We start from the raw sequence: 21,987 nt of genomic DNA, 5'->3' as shown, positions 1-21,987 counted from the left end.
TAAATTGCCAATAACTTGAAAATTATTGGATTTTTCGAAAAACTGTATAGATGATTTTTTTGCTTAAAATTAGACCTTCCATCGATATCCGAGGTTATTTAGAAGAAAAAACAATTCACCCCCGAGAAGGGGTGGCAACCACCCCCAGGGTGGTTGCGGAGTTCAAATCATTTTCACTTTTGAAGTTAAGGGTAAGATGGACCTAATTCCAAAATTGTATGCAATTCGGTTCACAGTAAAAAAATTCGGACCAATAATGCTTCAATGACTGCACTACATCTGAATCTGGACACTGTCAGAGACTTGACTCCTGAAATCTGGAGTTCACATCTGAATCTGACACTGTCAGAGACTTGACTCCTGAAATCTGGAGTTCACATCTGTCTGAAAAAAGTCGGCAACAAAGAAGTTCAAAACAAAATCTTTGAACCGTTTCAACATCAGAAACACCTATACTACAAAATCAAGTTTAATCTAGATGAAGTCTGTGACAGCATCAGATTTCAGATACTGCACCAAGCTGTTATGTTCACAATATTTAATCAATCAAATTAAAGTATAAGGTAGAGGACATTACTTTAATCTTAAAATATAGCTATTTCTCTGAACCTCTCCAAATCCCTTTATAATAGAGTGGTATTCTTGAATTACTTTTTGTATTATCAGACAGTCTCCACAGGTCTAAAAATGATAGAAATTGGATTGACGCAAATGTTGAGATATTGAAGTATAGGGATATCTGATTGATCTGTCTAGTTATCTGTGTAAAATGTTTTTTGATGTGGATGAGGATTCCTTACAGTTAAAGGTCAAGTTTTAACATAAGAGAAACCTTCCCTGTCATCTTTGACAGAGGGAACGGTCTGTCCCGCTATCCTCTTCCACTCATGGTGGCTGTACTAAGGAGTCTCTTCAGGAGGCAGCACCAATTCCCCACCCTTACCCATTCTTGTTATCCTGTTACTCTGGAACCTACAAGACATTTCAGGTACAGTTTAGGTTTCTCCAGCTTCTTCTTCCTAGAGAGAAAAAAAAGATATATCTCCTCACGAGTTTTTCTCCAGAGTCATATACTATAGGATTATATATCTTTAATACTTTGATTATAGATCCACAAACTGTGGCTATTGAATCATTAACAAGATTATACCACTATGACTGCTCTACTTCGTGCACAAAAGTAATCAACTGAATCAGTTAGTTTAAGATTTGTCAAAGCATTCCCTGGACAATTATTTCTACACCAGTATTTTTTTTTTTAAGAGTACCATACAAAGATTTGGAAATGTGATGATTCCATCTCAGCCACATGCCATTCATAACATTGAAACTCACGTATGCGTAATATTGTAATAAGTTACAAGGGCCATCTAGAGAGTAGCACATATTTGAAAGCTAGAACCAAACTACTTTGGTAATTCACTCATTAAGCCAATTATCAGAGTAATCACTTAGTACATTGTTGAATCAACTACTCAATCTTATTGTCGCAGAACACTGCCACCTTCAACCTCAGCCATCTTGTATCCATCTGGCACAAAACTTAGGATAAACCAAGTAATCTTATGCACCTTAAGGTTTATATGTGTGCTACGATATACGGTACGTTGCTAGATTTAAAAGCTGCTTAGTCAAAGGCACAAAACTTTTGGGTCAAAGTTAAAAATAGCACAAATTCAAATCTTATATGGGACCACAGTAGTTTTTATCAGTATTTTTGACCTTGTACTGTATTTTTGACCCCTTATTCTGTTTGATAAGGTTCTCACGGAGGCCAATAGACTACGAGGACAGGCTGAGCAGAGCCAAGGAAACTGGCCTCTCAAAAAAATATGATGCAATTCAAAGAACAATGCATTTAAGTAAAGGCCTTGAAAGAAAACGATAAATACATTTATTTATTTAGCATATTTATTCAAACAATATATCAGTCATCAGACTACTATCAAATGCTTTACATAAAGTAGGCTTAATAAAGTAATATTTTGTCTAACAAATAATATAACAAAATTCTATTTGTACCAAATATAGGCAATTTAATTTTTAGTCAAGGTATCGGAATGTTATTTTGTTCCTTCAACTTTTTCATCAATATTTTAACCTCTTCATTTGAAACAATATACTTATTATGGTAACACAAATATAATTCATCTAATTAAAGCTTTAACACAGAAAGTGGAACAAAAATGAAGTAAGTTTGCATAATGTTAAACATTATTTGTTAGTATTTTAAATAAATAATGAATTATGTTAACAAATCAGTCTCTTAAGCAACTCACACAGTTAAAACGTGATACTTTAGATCTTTTTAAACAGAACACATTGAAAAGCTCACAGCAAAATATTTACTTTGTGGATTTAGAGATTCATCAACTCTGTTTAATACAAAAAATATTTATCAAAAGCCAACAAAAAGGAGATTACTTTGTTTTAACACTTAAAATGTAGTAATATCAATATAGATGGAACACTATATAACAATGAACTGTAGACATTATGTCAGTTGTCCTACACATCTATCACAGACGATCATAGTAGTCGAAGCGGTCTCCAGATTTGTACTTGTGCGAAGTGAGCAAAGCAGCCAATTTCTGTGTTGTCTGCTCCTTTGTCACCAGTGACTTGGAGTCTCTGATGGTCGTGAACTGGAATTTGGTCTCAGAGTCTTGTACATTCTTTATGAGGTCAGCAACCATTTCTGTGTCCACAGGGCCTGAGGCAATACCAACAATTACAAGTACAGAGTGAATTACAAAATTGGCATTATTTTTGTACAAAAAGAAATATTTAAACATCATTTAGCTTTATTAAGTGTTTTTTTATTCAACACTACATACATTATCTCGTATTATATTTATGTGCAGATTTAATTAAGGTTCATTCTTTAAGCTTAAGAATAATTCCCACATCTTTATCAGATGTTAACAAAGTTGAATTATTATGAGTTAAACATTCTCAATAAAATCACTAATTTAAGAAATATTATTTTTATTACAGTTGATTCTTGATTATATCAGGTCTAACTATTACAGAAACCTAAGAGGGGGAATGTGTTGGATTGTCAAAAAGACATCGGACTACCAAAAGTTAACTGTATTTCACTTATCCACAATGTGATAAAATGTAGGAAAGTAGCCCGAGGCCATGAAGATTTTTCCAGAAGAGTTCCTTTATGAACAAGCACAGATATGATCGTCTGCTGTAAACTTTGATCAAAAAAAGGATAGTTTTCAATTATATATGCTAGGACAAAGAACAACTTGGTATAGTATGGATAAGAGAATAACTGTATTAAAGGCATTTTTCAAATTTAAATAAAATTTATTACATATATTGTAATTGTAAATTGTACTATTTTTAACCCTTTCTGGAAGATACAAAGAAGAAGAATTCTTAGTTTTTGGAATTGTCAGACATCCCCCACCTTTCCTCACAGCACAATAAGTTATCCTACAATATTTTTTAAGTCTACCAGGGTGGCTACTCAAAATCTGTTTAAAAAAACTTCTGATTCTCTAGTCCATTTTCAAACAATGTATAAACAACTGTACATGGTATTTAATTATTACGCTGAGTGCAACAGTGCGAGTTTCTCGTCACCAACTGTATTTACAGGAAATGCCATAAAGCTGTGATGAGCTAGTAAATTTTAACTGCTAGCGGTATACGCAGGACATTTGGTATCCATTCATCCTTAACTCCTATTTTAAGCTCCTTTATTTATATCTCTGTATCTTTCATTGTGTTGACATAACATCGTGTATAACTAACTAACAATTTTCCTTTTTGTTATGTTCAGAAAATACATGTTTACAACTTGAAAAATAAACGATAACAAACATAAACTAACACAGCGCTTCTAAGAGGTAGAATGCAGTCTAGCACTGCAGGTCAGATATGTCTGCGGTGCACCAACTTTCAGTACGAAACCACAATTTAGTTGAAACACAAGGCCGGTATGGTACAACCAAAAAACAAACCAAAGAAACTTTCATCTGAACTGTACTTAGAAGGGAAAAAGCTAAGGATACCACGCTATCAAAGGAATTTGCAGAGGTTGATGAAAACAGATATATTTTAAAAACTACAAATCATAACCTAAATATTTACAAATAATCCACACTTTTCCAGGTTTTTATCGTCGGTGACAGCCCTGGTTACAATCTAGCAAAAGTTTTGCTGCTTTGAATATACCACAATGCCGACTGATAAATAAAGAATGGATCAGAAAGTTATCGGCTAGGAAACTTCCTAAAAAAAGTGTAGTTAATTCACAATCTGTAGAATAAGTACCAGTACCAAACCTTCCATAGTTGCCCCAACTGTACATGAGCATAATTAGCGCAACCACTTACTGGTTCTTAAATATTTTGTGTTTGTTTTAAGATAATACAAGGATAGAACCACAACAACAGAATTACAGAGTAAATTAATACATGAAAAGCTGTGATTCAAGTCACATTGTGTTAGTTAGATTTTAGATATGAAATGAAAAATTCTTTATTTATACAGGCAAAGTTAGGGCCGCATTGCCCTTTCTTACACTTAACCTGCGACAACATAAAATTTAAAACATTAACTCTACAACTGGCAGTCGCCTGATTATCAGTCGATATTAATGTTTCTGTAGTGGCAGTCGCCTGAAAATCAGTCGATTTGACACGTGCCCGTTTGACATCTGTTATAATCAATACACGAACTAAACTGCAATGATTCATATACCACTGGAATCAGAAATAGTTGCTGATTTGATCGATGTATTTTGTTTTGTTTTGTTTGCCATGATTTAAGTATGACATATTGAAAACGAGAGTTGTTTGTAAACAGTCGGCCATTGTTGTTGTATTGTTACCCGGTCGCATTATTCTTGTCCATCTAAAACGTAAGTTTATTACATGAAATAAGTGTTTTTTATGTAATAAGTGTGTTTATTTATGCGTATAAATTCTCGTAGTAGATTGTGTTTTATCAGTTTATTTTGTGATGTTATGAAGAAATATATGTGAAAAAATATATTAGTGAGCTTTTGTATTCTAGGCTATGTGCGGTGTTGTGATAGTTTTAGTTAGCTTTAGGATCATTTTCATATGCGATGATCATGATATAAAGCTTCTTTATTTATTTTTATAGGCTTACTTTTAACGTATTTTATGAATTTTTCGAGTAATAATTAAGGTTTTGATGAATTTTATAACACAGTCATATTCATAGCAACGAATTTAGCCGTATTGTACTTTCTTCAGTTTAGAGTATTTCATAATTGTTTTAATTAAAAAAAATGTAGTAAACTATACATTTTCTAAAACTATAAAAAATTTTCAACATTTTGGGTATTTTGGAAATATTTTTTTTCACACAATATGTCTTTTATAGGTGCACCCCCACCACTTTTACATACATTTTTTTTTATTTTTTGAAAACAAACTTAGTAAAAAAAGTGATAAATTTCTTATATATTGGGGTTTTTTATTTTCATAAATAAAAAGTATATTTTCTTGTGAAAACAATGATATATAATACATATAGGTTTATAATCAAATTATATTTTTTTTTAATTAAAAACCGATACTACTGCAAAACACCTTAAAACGGCCTGCCACTTGAGGACATTTCAACTGCCAGCTCGAGGGTTAATTAAGATATGGACTATAAAACAACACAACATAAGGCTCCTCATGCATGTAAAGATTGGTTAGACGATTTGGTTTGACCAGTTTAAATTGTCTGACAGGGGAAGTGGTGGACATAAAAGGAGACACTCCTTTTATGTTTCTAAAATTGATCAGGTCATCGAGGCAGATAATGCGTTTGTTATTTACAATAAGTCTCATTTTAAACTAAAAGACCATCTGAGCATTTTCCTTTCATCAGTTTTAAAGTTACGAGAAGGTACTAAGTAATTAATAGAGAAAGTCATCAATACGGATTAAAGAGTAAAAGGATTAAGGAAGGCTTAAAATAGTTTCAAAAGACAATAGTCACCAACCAGGGGAATAGTTGAGGACATCCAGATCGCTGTTCTCTTCAGCCAGAACCTTGAAGTACATCTCCCTAGCAGCCTTGCCAACGCAGTAGTAGCCCATGGACCTGAAAGGTTTGACCCGCGCAGAGGGACGTCACATTGATGATGCAGCGATGGCCCGATGTGAATTTTCGCAGGAACTCGGCTGTCAATGCTGTCACGTGGTACAGGTTCAGCGACATGTATCTACATATCAGACATCCAAACTGGAGATTGGAATTGGAAAAACTCTGTTAAATTTATTAATTTAAAACGTAACATACAAATAGAATATTTAAATATTAAAAATATGAAATTTTGTACTTTCTTTTTATACTTTTGTTAAAGATTCCGTTCACACCAGTGGCGTAGCGAAGGGGGGGGTCCAGGGGGTCCGGACCCCCCCCCCCGAAATGTTAAGCCATATTAAAAAATAAAGCATGGAGCAGGAGAAAAAAGGACAGTTATCATTACTTGTCTACAAACGTTAAATTGATTGATTTAATTGATTGAAGTGACCGTTGTTAAAAATATAATTGTCTTTCGTTTAAATCAAAGTATCAAACGATACTTTTGGGTTCGGCCCTTTCGGATAGTGTAATCACGGTATTTTCTATAGGGCGCGGTCACGTGACGTCGCAAAGTAACCTGAAAGTAAACACGGCGAACAGTTTTTAAATTAGGGACCACTTCGTTCAAATTCGTCTTGGGGACGTAAAATGACTGCTTAGAATTAAGTTACGACGTTGATTTTAGTCTCATTAAAACTGTAGACGTGTATATATAATTATGGAAAAAATCACTTTCGGTCGGAAATACACTTGAAAACTCTACTGATTAGAACTTCAACTAATTTGGACTTCAGTGATTGAGGTAAACGTGGTGTTTCGATTGAGTTTAGGACGACGATTTTTGTTATCATTAAACTGTACACTGTACCTATATAATTATCGAGAAAAAAAATCAACTTCCGGTCGGTAAATACCGAAGAAAAGCTCTCTACAGATTCAAGTTTTGACGATTTTGGATTTCATTGGTTGAGTGGTTGAGGTAAAAGTGGTACTCAAGGAATTATGTTAGGACGGTGATTTTAGGTATTAATTCAACGCCAACTAATACATATATAATTATCGAGAAAAAACAATTAAATCACTTCACGGAAAATACCGAGGAAAAGCTCTACTGATTCAGATTTTGACGATTTTGGATTTCACTGGTTGAGTCGTTTAGACACAAGTGGTACTTAGAATAATTATTTTAGAACATTGATTTTTTGGTATCAATTGAACGCCGACTAATACTTATAAATAATTATAAAAGAAAAATTGAAAAAATCACTTCCGGTCGGATAATACACAGGAAAAACTATACTGATAAGAAGTTCCGAGTACTTTGGATTTCACTGACTGAGGTATTATTCCATTTTCCTTAGTATATTCCGATCGTAAGTGATTATATTTTTGTTTTTTTTTCTCTATAATTATATATTTATTAGTCGGCTTTGAATTAATCTCTAAAATCAATGTCCTAACATAATTATAAGTACTACTTTACCTCAACCACTCAACCAGTGAAATCCAAAATCGTCAAAACGAATCAGTAGAGAGCTTTTCTTCTGTATTTACTCCGACCGGAAGTGATTTTTTTTCTCGATAATTATATAGGTAGTCGAGTACAGTTTAATGATAACAAAAAATCGTCGTCCTAACTCAATCAAAAATACCACGTTTACCTCAATAACCGAAGTCCGAATTATTTGAAGTTCTAATCATTAGTTTTTCAGGTGTATTTTATTTCCGAGCGAAAAGTGAGTTTTTTATTTTTTCCGATAATTATATACTCGTCTGCAGTGTAATGATACAAAAAAATCGTCATTATAACACATTCATAAATACCTCAATCAGTGAAATCCAAAATAGCCGAACTTCTAATCAGTAGTTTTTCCGGTGCATTTTCCGACCATTAGTTTGATCTGTACCCAAGCAACGCTCGAAAACTTGCCCTCCTTTTCTAAAGGATTTTCGGCCGTCAGTGGCCCAATGTCCCCGAAAGGGTATTACATTTTTCTCTACAGAATATAGTTGTGTCAACTATACGCTTGAGTGAAGCTCTGCCTTGTTCTTTTTATTTCTTATCTAGTGAATCAAACATCACTTTGGTGCCTTCTACTCGGCCAGAATCGAACTTCGTAAAGTTTCTGTAGCTGTACAAGAAAATTTGTGGTACTAGAGTTTGCTGTGAGAGTTTAATTTTGCCTATTACATTTTTCCACTTTCTATAAAGCGTAGTTACTAAAGCTCCATATTTTTGGTATTTACCTTTTACCAGTGAATTCGTTGGCAAATCACATACAAAAACGTCCCCCCGGTTTTCGGACCCCCCCCCGAACAAATTTCTGGCTACGCTACTGGTTCACACATGTTCATGACAATGACTTAGACTCATATAATATCTCTATGGCAAAATTTACACAGTTTTACATCAAACAAAAAATTCTTTCCAACATAAGAAATACAGTAGATTCTTTCTTAACTGACCAGCTAAGAAAGCACCAACCGACCAGAGTGGACCACAAGCTAGGCAGATACCATTTTGAATGGTTAAACCAGTCAGTGGTCAGTGAGGTAAAACTTGTTAAATTACTATCGACAAATTCAACAGAGTACAGCACTCTACAGGAGTAAAACTAAATAGAAAAGTTTTTCAATTTATAGTATTCTGATACACACCATGGATAAAATTTAGTTTTAAACTGTATATTATATTTTTAATCTTGGAATTTCTAAGTAGCCTAAGTATTTAGTAAATGTACATTAACATTTTACAGAACAACTTTATTGTATTTACGCGGTTTGTACTAAACGCAATAAAAATCCAGATTTTGTTAGGAATGTTTAAGAAATTTTAATTTTAGGAATAGTTTGTTCAATCTTCAGTTTAGAAATAGAATAAACCCTTCTTTTTAAATTGAAATATAGTAAATTACATAAAATATCTTTATTAGTTAAATTATTGTACTAATTTAATGAGCCAGTTGGGGAATCCCTTGTTCTAAAAACACAGAATATTAAGGCCATGCGCCAAAGGCGCAGCTTTTGTCTGGGGACATGGAGCACAAGGTCAATGAGGAGTAAAACAACTCAAAATACATCTAGTCTGGAACTAAGAAAGGCTGTACCTGTTCCACTCTTGAGGATCATCGATGTCAGATGCCAACTGATCAACTTTACCTATGGACCCAGCATTGTGTACCAACATTGCCAAGTCAAAGTCCTTATCTTTGATTTCATCAGATTGTAGAATGGTCTTGAATACAGCAGTGTCAGCCTGGCTTAGGTCCACTGAATGGACCTGTAACAAAATCAGTATTCTCAATATTGTTCATTTAACACTTCCAGAGCCGGACATTCTTTTTGGATTGTTAGTCAATAATGCTAAGGGTATTTTTACAGGTGTTATCCAAAAGTGCCGTGCCATTTTTAGCGATCTATATACGGCTACTATAAAATGTCAAAACTTTGTTATTTATTGGCCAATTTTTATAGTTTCTTTGTTTTGTACAAAAATGTATATATTAGCGCTAAATATACTCAAAAAAATATCACTTTATTTAAACATATCCACTAATTTTTACCAAATTATCATCCGAAATAAAATATTTTAGCATTTTTAACGCTGCTCACTTTTTTATGAGGGACTAAAATGCATATCATGACTAGCAAATATCCACGTCCTTTACTGACTTTACTACTTTTCTTATGAGTCATAGCTATAATAATAACTGTATAACACTGTAGGATAGAACAAAAAGGAATAGGCTTATCACGATTGACTATTTTAAAATATTTACATAATAAAAAAAATATCGGTTGCAAAGTCGTCATTTAGGTACTCTTCCTCCACTACTCATCATAAGTATAAGAGTATTTTTACTCAGAGGGGACCTTGAATGATTCATGTTTTACTACAAGCCTAAATTACACACACAATTTGGTTATGTTACAATTATAAACAAATGTAAATATAATCAAAACAGTCTAACAGAGAACTCACCGAAACAGCAGACTGACAACTATGAAAATAAAGCGTCTCAGCTGCAACGTCATTGGCGACTGACCAACTTGATCGTAAACTTTTGTCTTTTTTTACTGATTGATCAGCTGTGTTTGTGCACTACATAACATGCTTGACATAAAGTAATAATGTGAATTGATATCACATACGCGTGAAAATATAATATAAATATAATATAATAAATTATATTTTTAATATATTTTCTTAAAAACCCCGGGTGTTGGCACTGAAAGTGTTAAAGTAGCTAAAAATTAATAGTCGTTGTCCTCATTGTCTATTCACTAAATATAAGGATTTGATGGTGGCAGGAAAACTGCCATGACATTCGTATCCGCCTGCCCCTCAGACAACTGACTGTACAAGTTGACAGCTGATATTTTCCTATCACACCAAGAGGTTGTGGTTGAAGTCAAATCTAGACTTTCATAAGAGACATTAAGCATAGTCACACTAATGTTTGCTTATGTAACTAAACTTGATACAGCAACAGTACTTACACAAGGCTTGGATGAGATTTCAGGGCACACTAATATTATAATTATAAAAACTGCTTACAATAAAAAAAGATAAAAGAATTAATAAACATTTATTTTTTTATGAAGAAAATTTAATTCTCAACCATTGGTATGTAATTGTAATGTAACAAAATAATAACACTATGATAAAATTATTACGTAAAAACAAAATATCATTAAAAAACATTTTTTGATAAAAAAAATAAAAAATACATAGATTGTTGCAGAACACACAAATTGTTAACAAATAAAAAACCTATATATGAAAAAATTACAAAATGTCTATATATTTTTTAATTACACTTGAATACTGAATGATCAACATTCATTTGAATATGACAGATAATTATACACAACTCAAAACACAACAGATACAACATAAGTACAGATATACATATTTGTGAAAAACCTTTTCTTTGATGGTATCTAAGAAATAACGAACAACATATATTCGTTTTCTTAATCACTACAATAATTTATCCTATAGTACACAAGGTGGTATCAGAAAGTTCACGGACTGTACTAGCCATTTTTTTGAATGGGACTGTACAAGCTGCTTAGTCATGGTGCCGAGTTTCGTTGTTGTGAGTGGTTAGGTTTTCATTCAAATTCAAATTCAAAATTTCTTTATTCAGCCATGTAACAGATTACAAGAATAGCGTCACAATAAATCTCAATATAATTTATAATTGCTATATTAAAACATAAAAATCAGTTTGACATTCACTGAAAAAGTAAGATTTGGCTATGTAGCCTTCTACTAGTAAGTTAAAACAATTTTTAAATCAAGACAGTTATTAGTTAAGGTAATTATTAGGTAATTTAAGGGGATTTTATACATTTCTAAACATACCCAACAATACTTAAATGTTACTTACATATTGAAACAAAAAAGTCTTCAAAAGAATACAAGGATAATGTTAATAAAATAATTTTTAAGTAGTTTTTTTTGAATTTTTTCATAATTTTGCTCATTTTTGAATATTGAGAGGAAGGTTAAACAAAAATTTTGTGCCAATGAAACCAGTTTTCTTTTCATAAAACTTCAGCCTATGTTGTTCCACATATCTGGTACGTCTTAAATTATGATCATGATGATTTAAAATACTAATTGGGTTGTTGTATTTTTTTACGTATAAAACAGTTTCATAAATGTATAGATCATATACAGTTAAAATTTGAAGTTGAGAAAAGTATGGTTTCACTGTATCTCTTTGTTTTAGGTTAAAAATTATTCTTAGAGCTTTTTTTTGTTGTAATAAGATTTCTGTCCAGATTTCTTTTAGTTGTGGCTCCGTATATTCCTATATTGTAAGACATATGGGAATTTACCATAGCAAAGTAGATGGCTTTCAATGTCTCAATGCTACACACCCTTGACATTTGGCGTAAAGCAAATAGACCGGAGGACATTTTTTTTACCACATAATCAACATGTTTCTCCCAACCCAAATTCCGATCTAATATTATTCCAAGAAACTTTGTATTGTCTACTTGATTCAATTTTGAATTTTCTAAATATATGTTAGGCTCAAATTGGTAATCTTGATTGTTTAGTACTGAACGATACAAAATTTGATTTTATTTGGGTTTAGCAAGAGATTCTTGGAACTCAGGAAATCTTTAACAGTTAAAAGGTTTAAAAAAGACAAAAGCTCAATGTCTTCCTGTTTATTACCTGAAACCGTATACTTGCATCATCAGCATAAAGGCATATTGACCCAGCCACCTGGAAACCGTCCCAGGGAGCCCCCTTTAAATAACAGAGAAATAAAAGAGGGCCCAGGATAGAACCTTGAGGAACGCCATGTTTAACTATTTTAAATTTTGAAAAATAGGTTCTAAATGTAATTATATTGACTTCCAGCATAGTTTAAAATGTGTTGGATTTGAGTACACTGCTGTCTATTCTTCAAATATGACCTAAACCAATTGTATTCCTTGCCTTTTATATTAAAATCACTAAGGACATTGAGCAACCCATCATGTGACACACTGTCGAATGCTTTGGTAAGATCAAGAAAAATTCCAATAACTTTTTCATTTCTGTCAATTGAGTCTATAATCGATTCAATAAATTTAACACTTGCTGTAGCTGTGGATCTGCCTGGTCGAAAACCATGTTGCTCGTTATCAAGTAACTGATTTAGTTCCAAATATTTCATAAGCTGGTTATAAACTACTTTTTCATAAACCTTTTGAGAATAGGGGTAACAATGATATGGTCTGAAACTTGATGGGTCATTTGTGTTTCCTTTTTTATGAAGAGGTATTACCTTAGCAATTTTTAATTGACATGGGAAAAACCAGAAATTAATGATGAATTAATAATGTGCGTGAGTGGCCTGGAGATGAGCGGGAACGATTGTTTTACCAAAGCCATTGGAATATCATCAATACCAGTTGAAAATTTATTTTTAAAAGTCATAACAATTTTTTTTACTGCATCTTCATTAACAGATTCAAAAGTGAATTTTCTTGAACTTTGTGTTTTAAAGGACAACTCACTAACAATTTTAGGTTGGATGTTTGGAATTACTAAATTATCTACAGCATTTACAAAATAATCATTAAAAATATTGCTGACAAGGTTTGGCTCTGATACAGTTTTTGCCCTCTACAACAATATGTATATTTTCATTTGTTTTAGTAGTGTTGTCAACTTCAGATTTTATAATTTGCCATGTAGATTTTGATTTATTTGTAGAATTCATTATTTTATTATCCAAAAACTGTTTTTTTTTCATTATCAATTTGCAATTTAACTTCTCTTTTTAACTGTTTTAATTTTTCTGTTTTTAAAAACTCGGTTTTCAGCAATCTATACTCTTTTTTCAAGTTTCACAATTTCATCATTTTTAATTTTTACATCATTTGAAATCCATTTAACATTGTTATTTTTTCTATTGTTAGTAGTTTGGGAAAGCTAGTTTCAATAGGCATATGCAAATTTACAATAAAAAAAACATTGTATTTAGTTTCAACAGTAGCTTGATAAACATCTAACCAATTTTTCGTGTGCCAGAGAAGTTTAAAAAAATAAATCTGTGTTATCCTTCGTAAATTTCCTACAGTATTTTTTAGTTTTATGACCAAACTCATTTTCCAAACCATAAATTTCCAACAACTGTCCATCATGGTCTGATAAGTGTGTTATTATACCCCGATATTTTTAACTTTTTACATTTAATGTTAGTGATAAAGTTATCTATTGCAGTTTCAGATTCTGATGTAACTCGGGTAGTGAAAATCTACTTTATACTCGAGATCATAAGAACGTAAAAATATTAACAAAGGCATTATAAGTTTTAATCCTTATTCAAAACATTTATGTTTAAGTCACCTGCAATAAGGATATTTTTTGTATTTTTTTGCACAATAAATCAAAAAGGAAAATCAAATTTATAAAAAAAAAGATTCAAGTAAGCATTGTTGGGGGGATCTGTATATACATACCAAGATAAATGAAAATGTGTTTTACAGTTATTTCTGATAAACAGCATTCAAATTCTTTCTCCACCAAAGATTTTGTATGGCAGGAATTGATACTTTTTTTACTCTTGATGCAATTTTTAACTAATATCAATACACCACCGCCCAATGAATGGACATCTACTAAAAAAGGAACACTTTTTGTAATTTTGTACATTTAAATAAGTCATTTCTGTTTCGGTCATTTTATGTTCAGATATTGCGACAATATCAGGTTGAATTTCCTCTAGATTAATTTTTAATATGTTTAGGCGTGATGATAAATGTTGAACATTGTGATGTAGTATTTTAAGAGATTGAAGTTGAGTGCCGTTTAGATTGTTGTTTAAATTGTAATAGTCATTACCAAAAGTAATATTGCTATTGTTATTAAAATACATTGAGTTTAAATTGGTCTCTACCTTATTAACATCTATACTAAGATTATTATAAACAGATGCAGAAGCGTCTTCATTTGTCATAAAACATTAGTTTAAACCCAAAGGAGAAGAACATAAATCAATAACACTAGATTGCCCATGAATTTTTTTCCACTTTCACTGGCCACTTCTTCTAACATATCTAATGGTGGATCTGCACTGCAGTCCAAAGGTGTCTCAGTTGGTGAAGTAGTTTCCAATGTTTTATTTGGACTGTCAAACGGTTGGTTCCTCGGCGTAGCTAACCTCACTTCGCTCAGATTCTGCTCATCGAAAGGGTTTGTTGGACATGAGATAATGCAGTCATCAAAAGAATTCACACAATGGTTTGCTCTTCTAGATGATGTTGAAGGCTCTTCTTTTTGTGCTGTCATCATGGAATGTCCTTGAAGATGTTGGAATGATGGTTTCCATCCTCTTCATAAAATCAGGATGCTCTAAACCATTGTATAATCTTCTTGTTGATCTTTCTTCATAAGACACAATTGTGACATCTACTCCAGAGGATTTTTGAAATTCTATGAGATTTGATAAGAAATGTTCCAGTTGTATGTTATCCCCAACACAGCCCATTGGTGAACAAATGAGCTGTTTGTGTCCTCTATTTATGAAGTCTGCAGCGAATTGATGGAAAGCTGTGTCATAGTCTGCAGAGGTTGGTTTCTCAAAATGTTTTGTCTTTGTAACGAGACCATAAATACCAGCTTTGCCCTTTTCTTGTTGGTAGGTTAAGTGGGAATTTTAAGAGATGAGCGGTTGATGGCTTGCCAAAGTTTCTGCCAAAAAACTAACTGCAACGCCTGCTGTCATGTGTCTGTCCGATCCAATATCCGCTGATATACAATGGCTGAAAGCTGTGTTAGGGTCATTTCTGAATTCTTTTATTACTTTACTCATATCTTCTTGTATAATTTTAATTTTGCTAGATTTGGTGATGATTGGGTTTCTGTTGGCTTGAGACACTTGATCTTCTTCTATTAGTTCATGAAGTACAGCACGACTAGTGATGGGGGTTTGGGGTACCTGGTGCAATACGATATCTGCTGAAGGGTTTTTTGAGCTCAGCAGCCACACTCAGTGATGTTACACACTGCTCTAATACCATACGATGTTGCCTCATTTCTCTCGTAGCTCCAACAATCATTTGACAAATCTTTTCCTTCCCAAGCTTGTTGAGGTGAAGACCGTGTTTGGTGTAGAAATGTCTAGGCAGTCTGTGAAGAGGCAGTATAGAGACAGCTTCAGCACCAGTAGACCATTTCATCAAGTTATCATTGATGTGTGAAATTTGTTCATCTAAATGTGGTTTGTCGTGTCCTCATTGTTAAGGTGTGCCAGTATGAGATTTGTATGTTTAGTAAAAGAATGTACTTCTTTAAGTTGATTGACGATGACGATGCTATTAGGTTGTTTTTTTTCCCACATCATTGGTTCCTCCAATGACCACTACATAGTCGTTAGCGGTGAAATCATGTGTAAGCTGCTCAATGTCACTAGTCACATGTTGTAGTGGAGCTCCAGGTCTCGTTATCACAGTCACATTATCGAATGATCTACTTTGGACCCCTCTAAACAAGTTTTTACCATGACTGTCTGATAGAATCAACACTTTCCTTTGGAGTTCTGTGTTATGTGCAGAGGTTCTTTGTGTTTCTTTCTTTTTATTAGTGTTAATATTGTTAAGAGATTCAATACCTGTAGAAGTTGTATTTTTAGTTGACAGTGGGGGAAAGTCTCTCATATTGAAAACATTTAATGTCTCTGAGTTTCCATTGTCAATTTTGTTTAAAATATTAAAAACTATTTTTTCAATTCTATGAGTCTACTGTTGTTAGGTTAAAGCTGCTGCTTTAAAAGTTTTGCGGGGAACAGTAAAACTAGATTCCTTGCTTGGAGGTGTAGGATCTTCATTTCTGTTATCTGCTTGTAGTACTTTTATAACAGTTTGAAGATTTGTCCACTTTCATTCTTAAGGGCTTCATTTTCTTTCTGTAGAACTTGATTTTCTTCATTAATAATTAAAAGAGACTGGTTTTCTTTGTTCAAAAACTTTCAAAACGTTCAGTCATGTTTTTAATTTCTTCTTTGTAATTGATGACTGTCTTACATGGATATTTTAAAATTTGGATCTCACTTTTCAGATTAGAAATTGTTGTATTCAATTCAAGGTTTACCATATTACATTGTTTCAATTTTTCATCCAAATATTCAGTTTGTTTTATTTGCCAGGTTTGAAGTTTTCCAAATTTCTGTTTTGTTTCTCAAAATAATTTAATTTAGCTTTTAATTCGGTTTTCTCCGTATCACTCTGGTGAATCAACTCGTTTCTAATTTTCCTTTCCTGTTTAAATTTATTTTCTAAGACTTCAATTCTCATCATAAGATCCTTTTCTTTCTCGTTTGCTTCATTTATTAATTTTTTTAATTTGTTTGCTAGATTCTTCTAATTGATCTTCCAATTCTTAATTCAGAGTAGGATTTTTCAAACTTTGTTACATGTAATTGTTGCCGAAGCTCATCAATTTTCCTGCAGAAGAGCAGTGCCCACCTCCGCTGCCAGTGTCAAAGATTTTTCTAAGTTAATCTCCTTGAAAATTTGAAATTAAAGAGAGTTTTTCTTCCAAATTTATTTATGGAAGAGTTTTTCTCATTATTTATACTTGAACATTGATCTTCCAAACTTTCTTTACAACTTAAGCATGTCCAATTTTCTATACTATTATTTTCGGGATTTTTTTCACTTCAGCATATGACATTTTCAAACATTTCAGATGAAGCCATGATTTGCACTGACCATTACAGTAAATAGCTCCGGATTTTATTCCCTTTTTTACACATTTTAACATGTATATGTTTTCCTGTTAGTTAAAACATCCATTTTTCAAAAAAGTATTTTAAAAATTGTAGAATAAAATTGTCTTTTTAATTTACTTAATTGTGAATCAAAATTCTGAACAAAAAATATTAACTAAACATTCTTCAGTATTCAGCACTAATATTAGATCTCAAAGTACCTTGCAAAAAGTTATGCCCACAATGTGACTTGAACCCCTGACCTTCAGGTTGATAGTGACAGATGATCAACCAACTGAGCTATCAGTAGTTGACAAGGTCAGTGACAAGTAGAGTATTCCTGCCTCCCACCTGTCAGTTCAAGTTCATGTAATGTCAGTATTAATTGGAGAAAATTTTCAATATTTCTTGTAGGAAGCTATTTAAAAGTTGGTAATTAAATGTATTGTATAATTTCTTGTTTAAAACTACAACTTGCCATGCAAGTAATAAATAAATTATAATAAGACAACAGAAATTATAACATGACTATTCTGGTAAGCCTAGGTTTAACAACGTTATGAAAGTTTATCCCTTATGTACGTACTGATTTTTAATATTGTTAGCCTTGGCACTTTTTTAATTCTTTGTCACAGTGTTAAAATTAAGTGGTTCTTGAACTTAAAACACTGCAGCACAAGACATTATAACTTTAGCATTTAGGTTATGTTAGTCAACTTGCAGTTTAATAAAATAAATATGAAATCATGACATTAAAAACTATGATTTATATTCACAGCCTATTTAAAACTACTTTATTAACGTTAAGACAAAATTTCATAGTCACCACATTTCATGATTCACTTAAAAGCAACTTATTAAGCACATCACCGCTGAATGCATACATACATAATCATCAATCTAGTATTGTTTTTCAGCACATCACCACTGAATGCATACATACATAATCATCAATCTAGTATTTGATAACTTTAGTAAAAATAAGAAAGAAAAATTAAACAGATACAGTACATAACTGATACAATTACAAAACAAGTTAGCATACAACATGTGTATAGAACAAACAGATGCAACAAACACTCATGCACACACTCTAAAATTATGTCTACAAGTTATGTCTACACTACACTTATGTCTACAAGTTGTGTTTGTTGTTGTGTGTTATCATTACATAGCGATTTTTGTGATATCACCTTGTACATGGGATGAGATGAATTCAAATTTCATACAGGATGATGAAGAAGGAGCAATTGGTAATGAAAAACCAACAAGTCTGTCACCTGAACTGTCACGTTGGGATTGCTGGCCTGTATGAGTTCCTTGGTCTGATTCAGCCCATCTTGTGACCGCGCCAACAGCACTATGTGAGAACCTGCTGCGAATCTGTGAGCGAATTCAACAGCGAAGCTTTGACCGATGCCTTGGCTGGCCCCAGTCACCAGACAGAAGCTGCGCTGTCCCCAAAACTGATTTTGCATATCTAGTCTGTAAAAATAAGGGATATTTTATAATAATCAGAAGGACATTTCTCTAAAATTAAAAGAACTGCTCTATAGTAGCAATCAATGTATAAATAGTCTCTAGAGATAGTCAATCAATTTTGACATTGACATTGATTGACTTTGTATGCAGCATTTCTAATATACATTTTACAGTGTACATTAAAGTTATTCAGTGATACTGGAAAAATTTGTTCAATATTTATTTTTACATTATTTAATGCCTTCAGTATGTATGTACATGTTTGGAAAATGTTATTTAATTTAAAAATAGTCTTGCATGAGTAAAGCCTGTGTTTTCCATAAATAATTATTTGAATTGCAGTTTTTGTAATGCAAATATTTGCTTTGAGTGAGGTTGATGATTCTAATATTGCAACTGAATAAGTTCAATTTGGATCTATTTATTCATAATACCTGTAAGGATACTTCATCTATATTGACACTGCCACAAGACACAAGTAAGTTTCCACAAAATAGAGACCTAACACACATGTACAGATGGGCCAAGGGATCTATACATGCGGACCGGCCGGCCTCCTGATGGTCGGACGGGGGAGAGTGGTGTCTTTTCCAAGAACATTGGACTTATCCTTAGAGCCCATCCATCGGTATTCTCGTGACCCAAGAGGTAAGGATATTTACTGATTTTTTCAATTGTCTCATGGTTATAGTAAAATAAAAGGTGTTCCAATTGTTCACTTCTTTTACACCAATCACAGAATGACAGCACGAAGGTGAGGTCAATGTTTTGTGGATAGTTAGTAGAGCCTCTGCCGCGTGATCAGATCACTTGGCCAATCTTTAGACTCTCTAGACCAAAACAACCCATGCCAATTAAAACAGACCATGTTTTGTAGTTTATAAAGTTAAATATTATTTAAGTTCCATAGCATAATGGCACAGATATCCGAGGTCTATTTTACTGAGAACACGTGTTGTATTACGGTACAGTGGTATTTAGATGGAAAATAGACAGTTCATGAACCATTTGGTTTATACTTTTGGAAAATATTAAAATAGTGGTAGTGAATCGATTAATTTTAACTTCTATATTGATTTAACATATATTTACAAAACTATAAAGAACATAATTTTGGTATAAAACAGGGAAATTGAAACATGAAATTGCTCTTCTGAAAAATTTACTTTCTACATGGTGACAGCTTGGTTCAGCTGTCTCTTCCTGATACTGTCACACCAAACTCAGACCGTGTGGCACCTCATTAAAATTACAACACAATAATTTAAATCAATTTAAGCTAGCCTATTAATTTTTAGGCCAACACACAGAATGAAAATTATGGAAATTGTATGGGAATTTTACTTGTTTGATGCATGATACCACTTTCAAAGATTTTACTTATTTCTGAAACATTATAAGACACTCAGTATACTAAAGTAACTGAAGAAGTCAAAATATAAACAAATACACACTTATAGTCACAATCCTAATTTGTTTAACATCTGTATGTGGTTATATAAAAAATGGAAGACTCAAAAGCCAATGTATTATATTATTTCAAATTTAACAATTTGTTTCTGAGGACTAACTTTGCGTTTTAACATTTACTTCATTAAGTCAGACTAATTTTTTAAACAATATGTTTATCATTATCCTTTGAAAAATTTTGTCATTGGATTACAGCTATAAGACAATCTTAAAGTTGGAACAATTTTATGAAATAATACAAACAATTATCAAAATCAAGTTGATCAGTTTGTTAGAAGTAATTTTGTTTGATAATTACCAATAGTTTAATACAGTAAGTAAACAAAAACTGAACTAGATAAAGTTTAACTATTGTGAGTTACATAAGATCCTTGAAAATGCTCTGCTTTAATAACAATTGATGATATAGATATTGTAATTTTTTCCTCTTTCAACTTTTTAAAACTATGAAAAATACCTGGCTGACAATACTACAAATATACAATATTATATCATTTATAATATACAAATAAAATCCAATCCCTAAGTAAGCCCACCTTACTCACTGCCTGCCTACCTGAGAATGTTTGAATTTAGTTGGCCACAATGAACAGAACTGGTTTAATGCATTCTCAGCAGTTGCCGCCAAGCCACTGCCTACCAGACACCTGAGTTACATAACCTCAAAACTTCTTCTCCTGTCCCCTTTCACTCTTACACCCAGAGATCATTCAACCTTGGCCTTGCATTATAAATAAAATAAAGGATACTAGCTGCTAGAACATTTATAGACTGCTAACCTAAGTGGTTATATAAGTTTATGGAATTTCTAATTGATTATATAATTATATTAGCTAACCAAAGATACAGCAAGCACCATAACTTTTCTAGTACTGAAAGGAAATTAACATTGAACAGAAAGAAAATCATGAATATTATTTTATTGCATAACTCATTAATTCATTATTTCACAAAAAATAAAACAGCACACACTAAACATTTCAAGTAACATATTCTTAAGATAATCTGAATATTATTATATATTTCAATTTATCTAGCAAATAAAGTTTTATGCTATAGCGTAAAAACCATAGTTTCAAAGATATACATATGTATGTATGTATGTATATATATATATATATATATATATATATATATATATATATATATATATAAAATTCATATTATAGTGTAAGAATATTAAAGCCTTCAAACAAGTTGTACAAGTACTTTTTAATGCAAATTTGTAGTCAAATATTTTGTCTGTTGTCTAAAAGTAGTGTTTATACCAATCAGACACTTGAACATTCCAAGATTATGTCATATCTTAGAATAGTTTTAAGATAACCAAGTTACATAATTCTACATGTCTAAAGAACTGTACTGTAGTCGATATAATGTCTTCATGTGTAATATAGTAATAAATATTCAAGTAGCTTATTGTTGATAAAAGCTAACACAGCTCAAAGTGATGATATTAAGAAACAAGTATAGTAGGAAATAAAGATGCTTGGTTAGAGAACTAGAATATTACATATATTTTACTATGGAGTAATGATGCAACAATGGTTTTCATAATTATGAAACACAATATTGCAAGACTCTGAGATACATATTAAAGTTGATCTTCAATCAAATTAACAAATTGACAATTTCAACAAAACAACAGAATATATGTAAAAATAAATGGATTTAGGTCATAGTTAATTATTTAGTGCACTGAGAAATGTATGTGAAAATCATCAATATGACCAATGATTAC

The 21,987-nt window shown here is 32.1% G+C and overlaps 1 protein-coding gene across 1 annotated transcript; it reads right to left on the bottom strand.

Annotated features, from left to right (window-relative positions):
* Positions 1 to 1,893: 1,893 nt before the first annotated feature.
* LOC124353792 (sepiapterin reductase-like) lies at positions 1,894 to 21,030 on the bottom strand. Its single transcript, XM_046803788.1, is given in 6 exon segments — positions 1,894 to 2,713; positions 5,987 to 6,101; positions 6,103 to 6,208; positions 9,180 to 9,352; positions 18,575 to 18,779; positions 20,783 to 21,030. Coding segments are annotated over 5 exon segments (786 nt in total). The 5' UTR covers positions 18,773 to 18,779; positions 20,783 to 21,030; the 3' UTR covers positions 1,894 to 2,519.
* Positions 21,031 to 21,987: the final 957 nt, after the last annotated feature.

Source organism: Homalodisca vitripennis, chromosome 2 (assembly GCF_021130785.1).
Source record: "Homalodisca vitripennis isolate AUS2020 chromosome 2, UT_GWSS_2.1, whole genome shotgun sequence".
In the NCBI taxonomy this organism is placed as follows: Eukaryota; Metazoa; Arthropoda; class Insecta; order Hemiptera; family Cicadellidae; genus Homalodisca; species Homalodisca vitripennis.
Note: the sequence above shows the minus strand (reverse complement) of the source record. Positions and strands in the feature narration are given on the sequence as shown.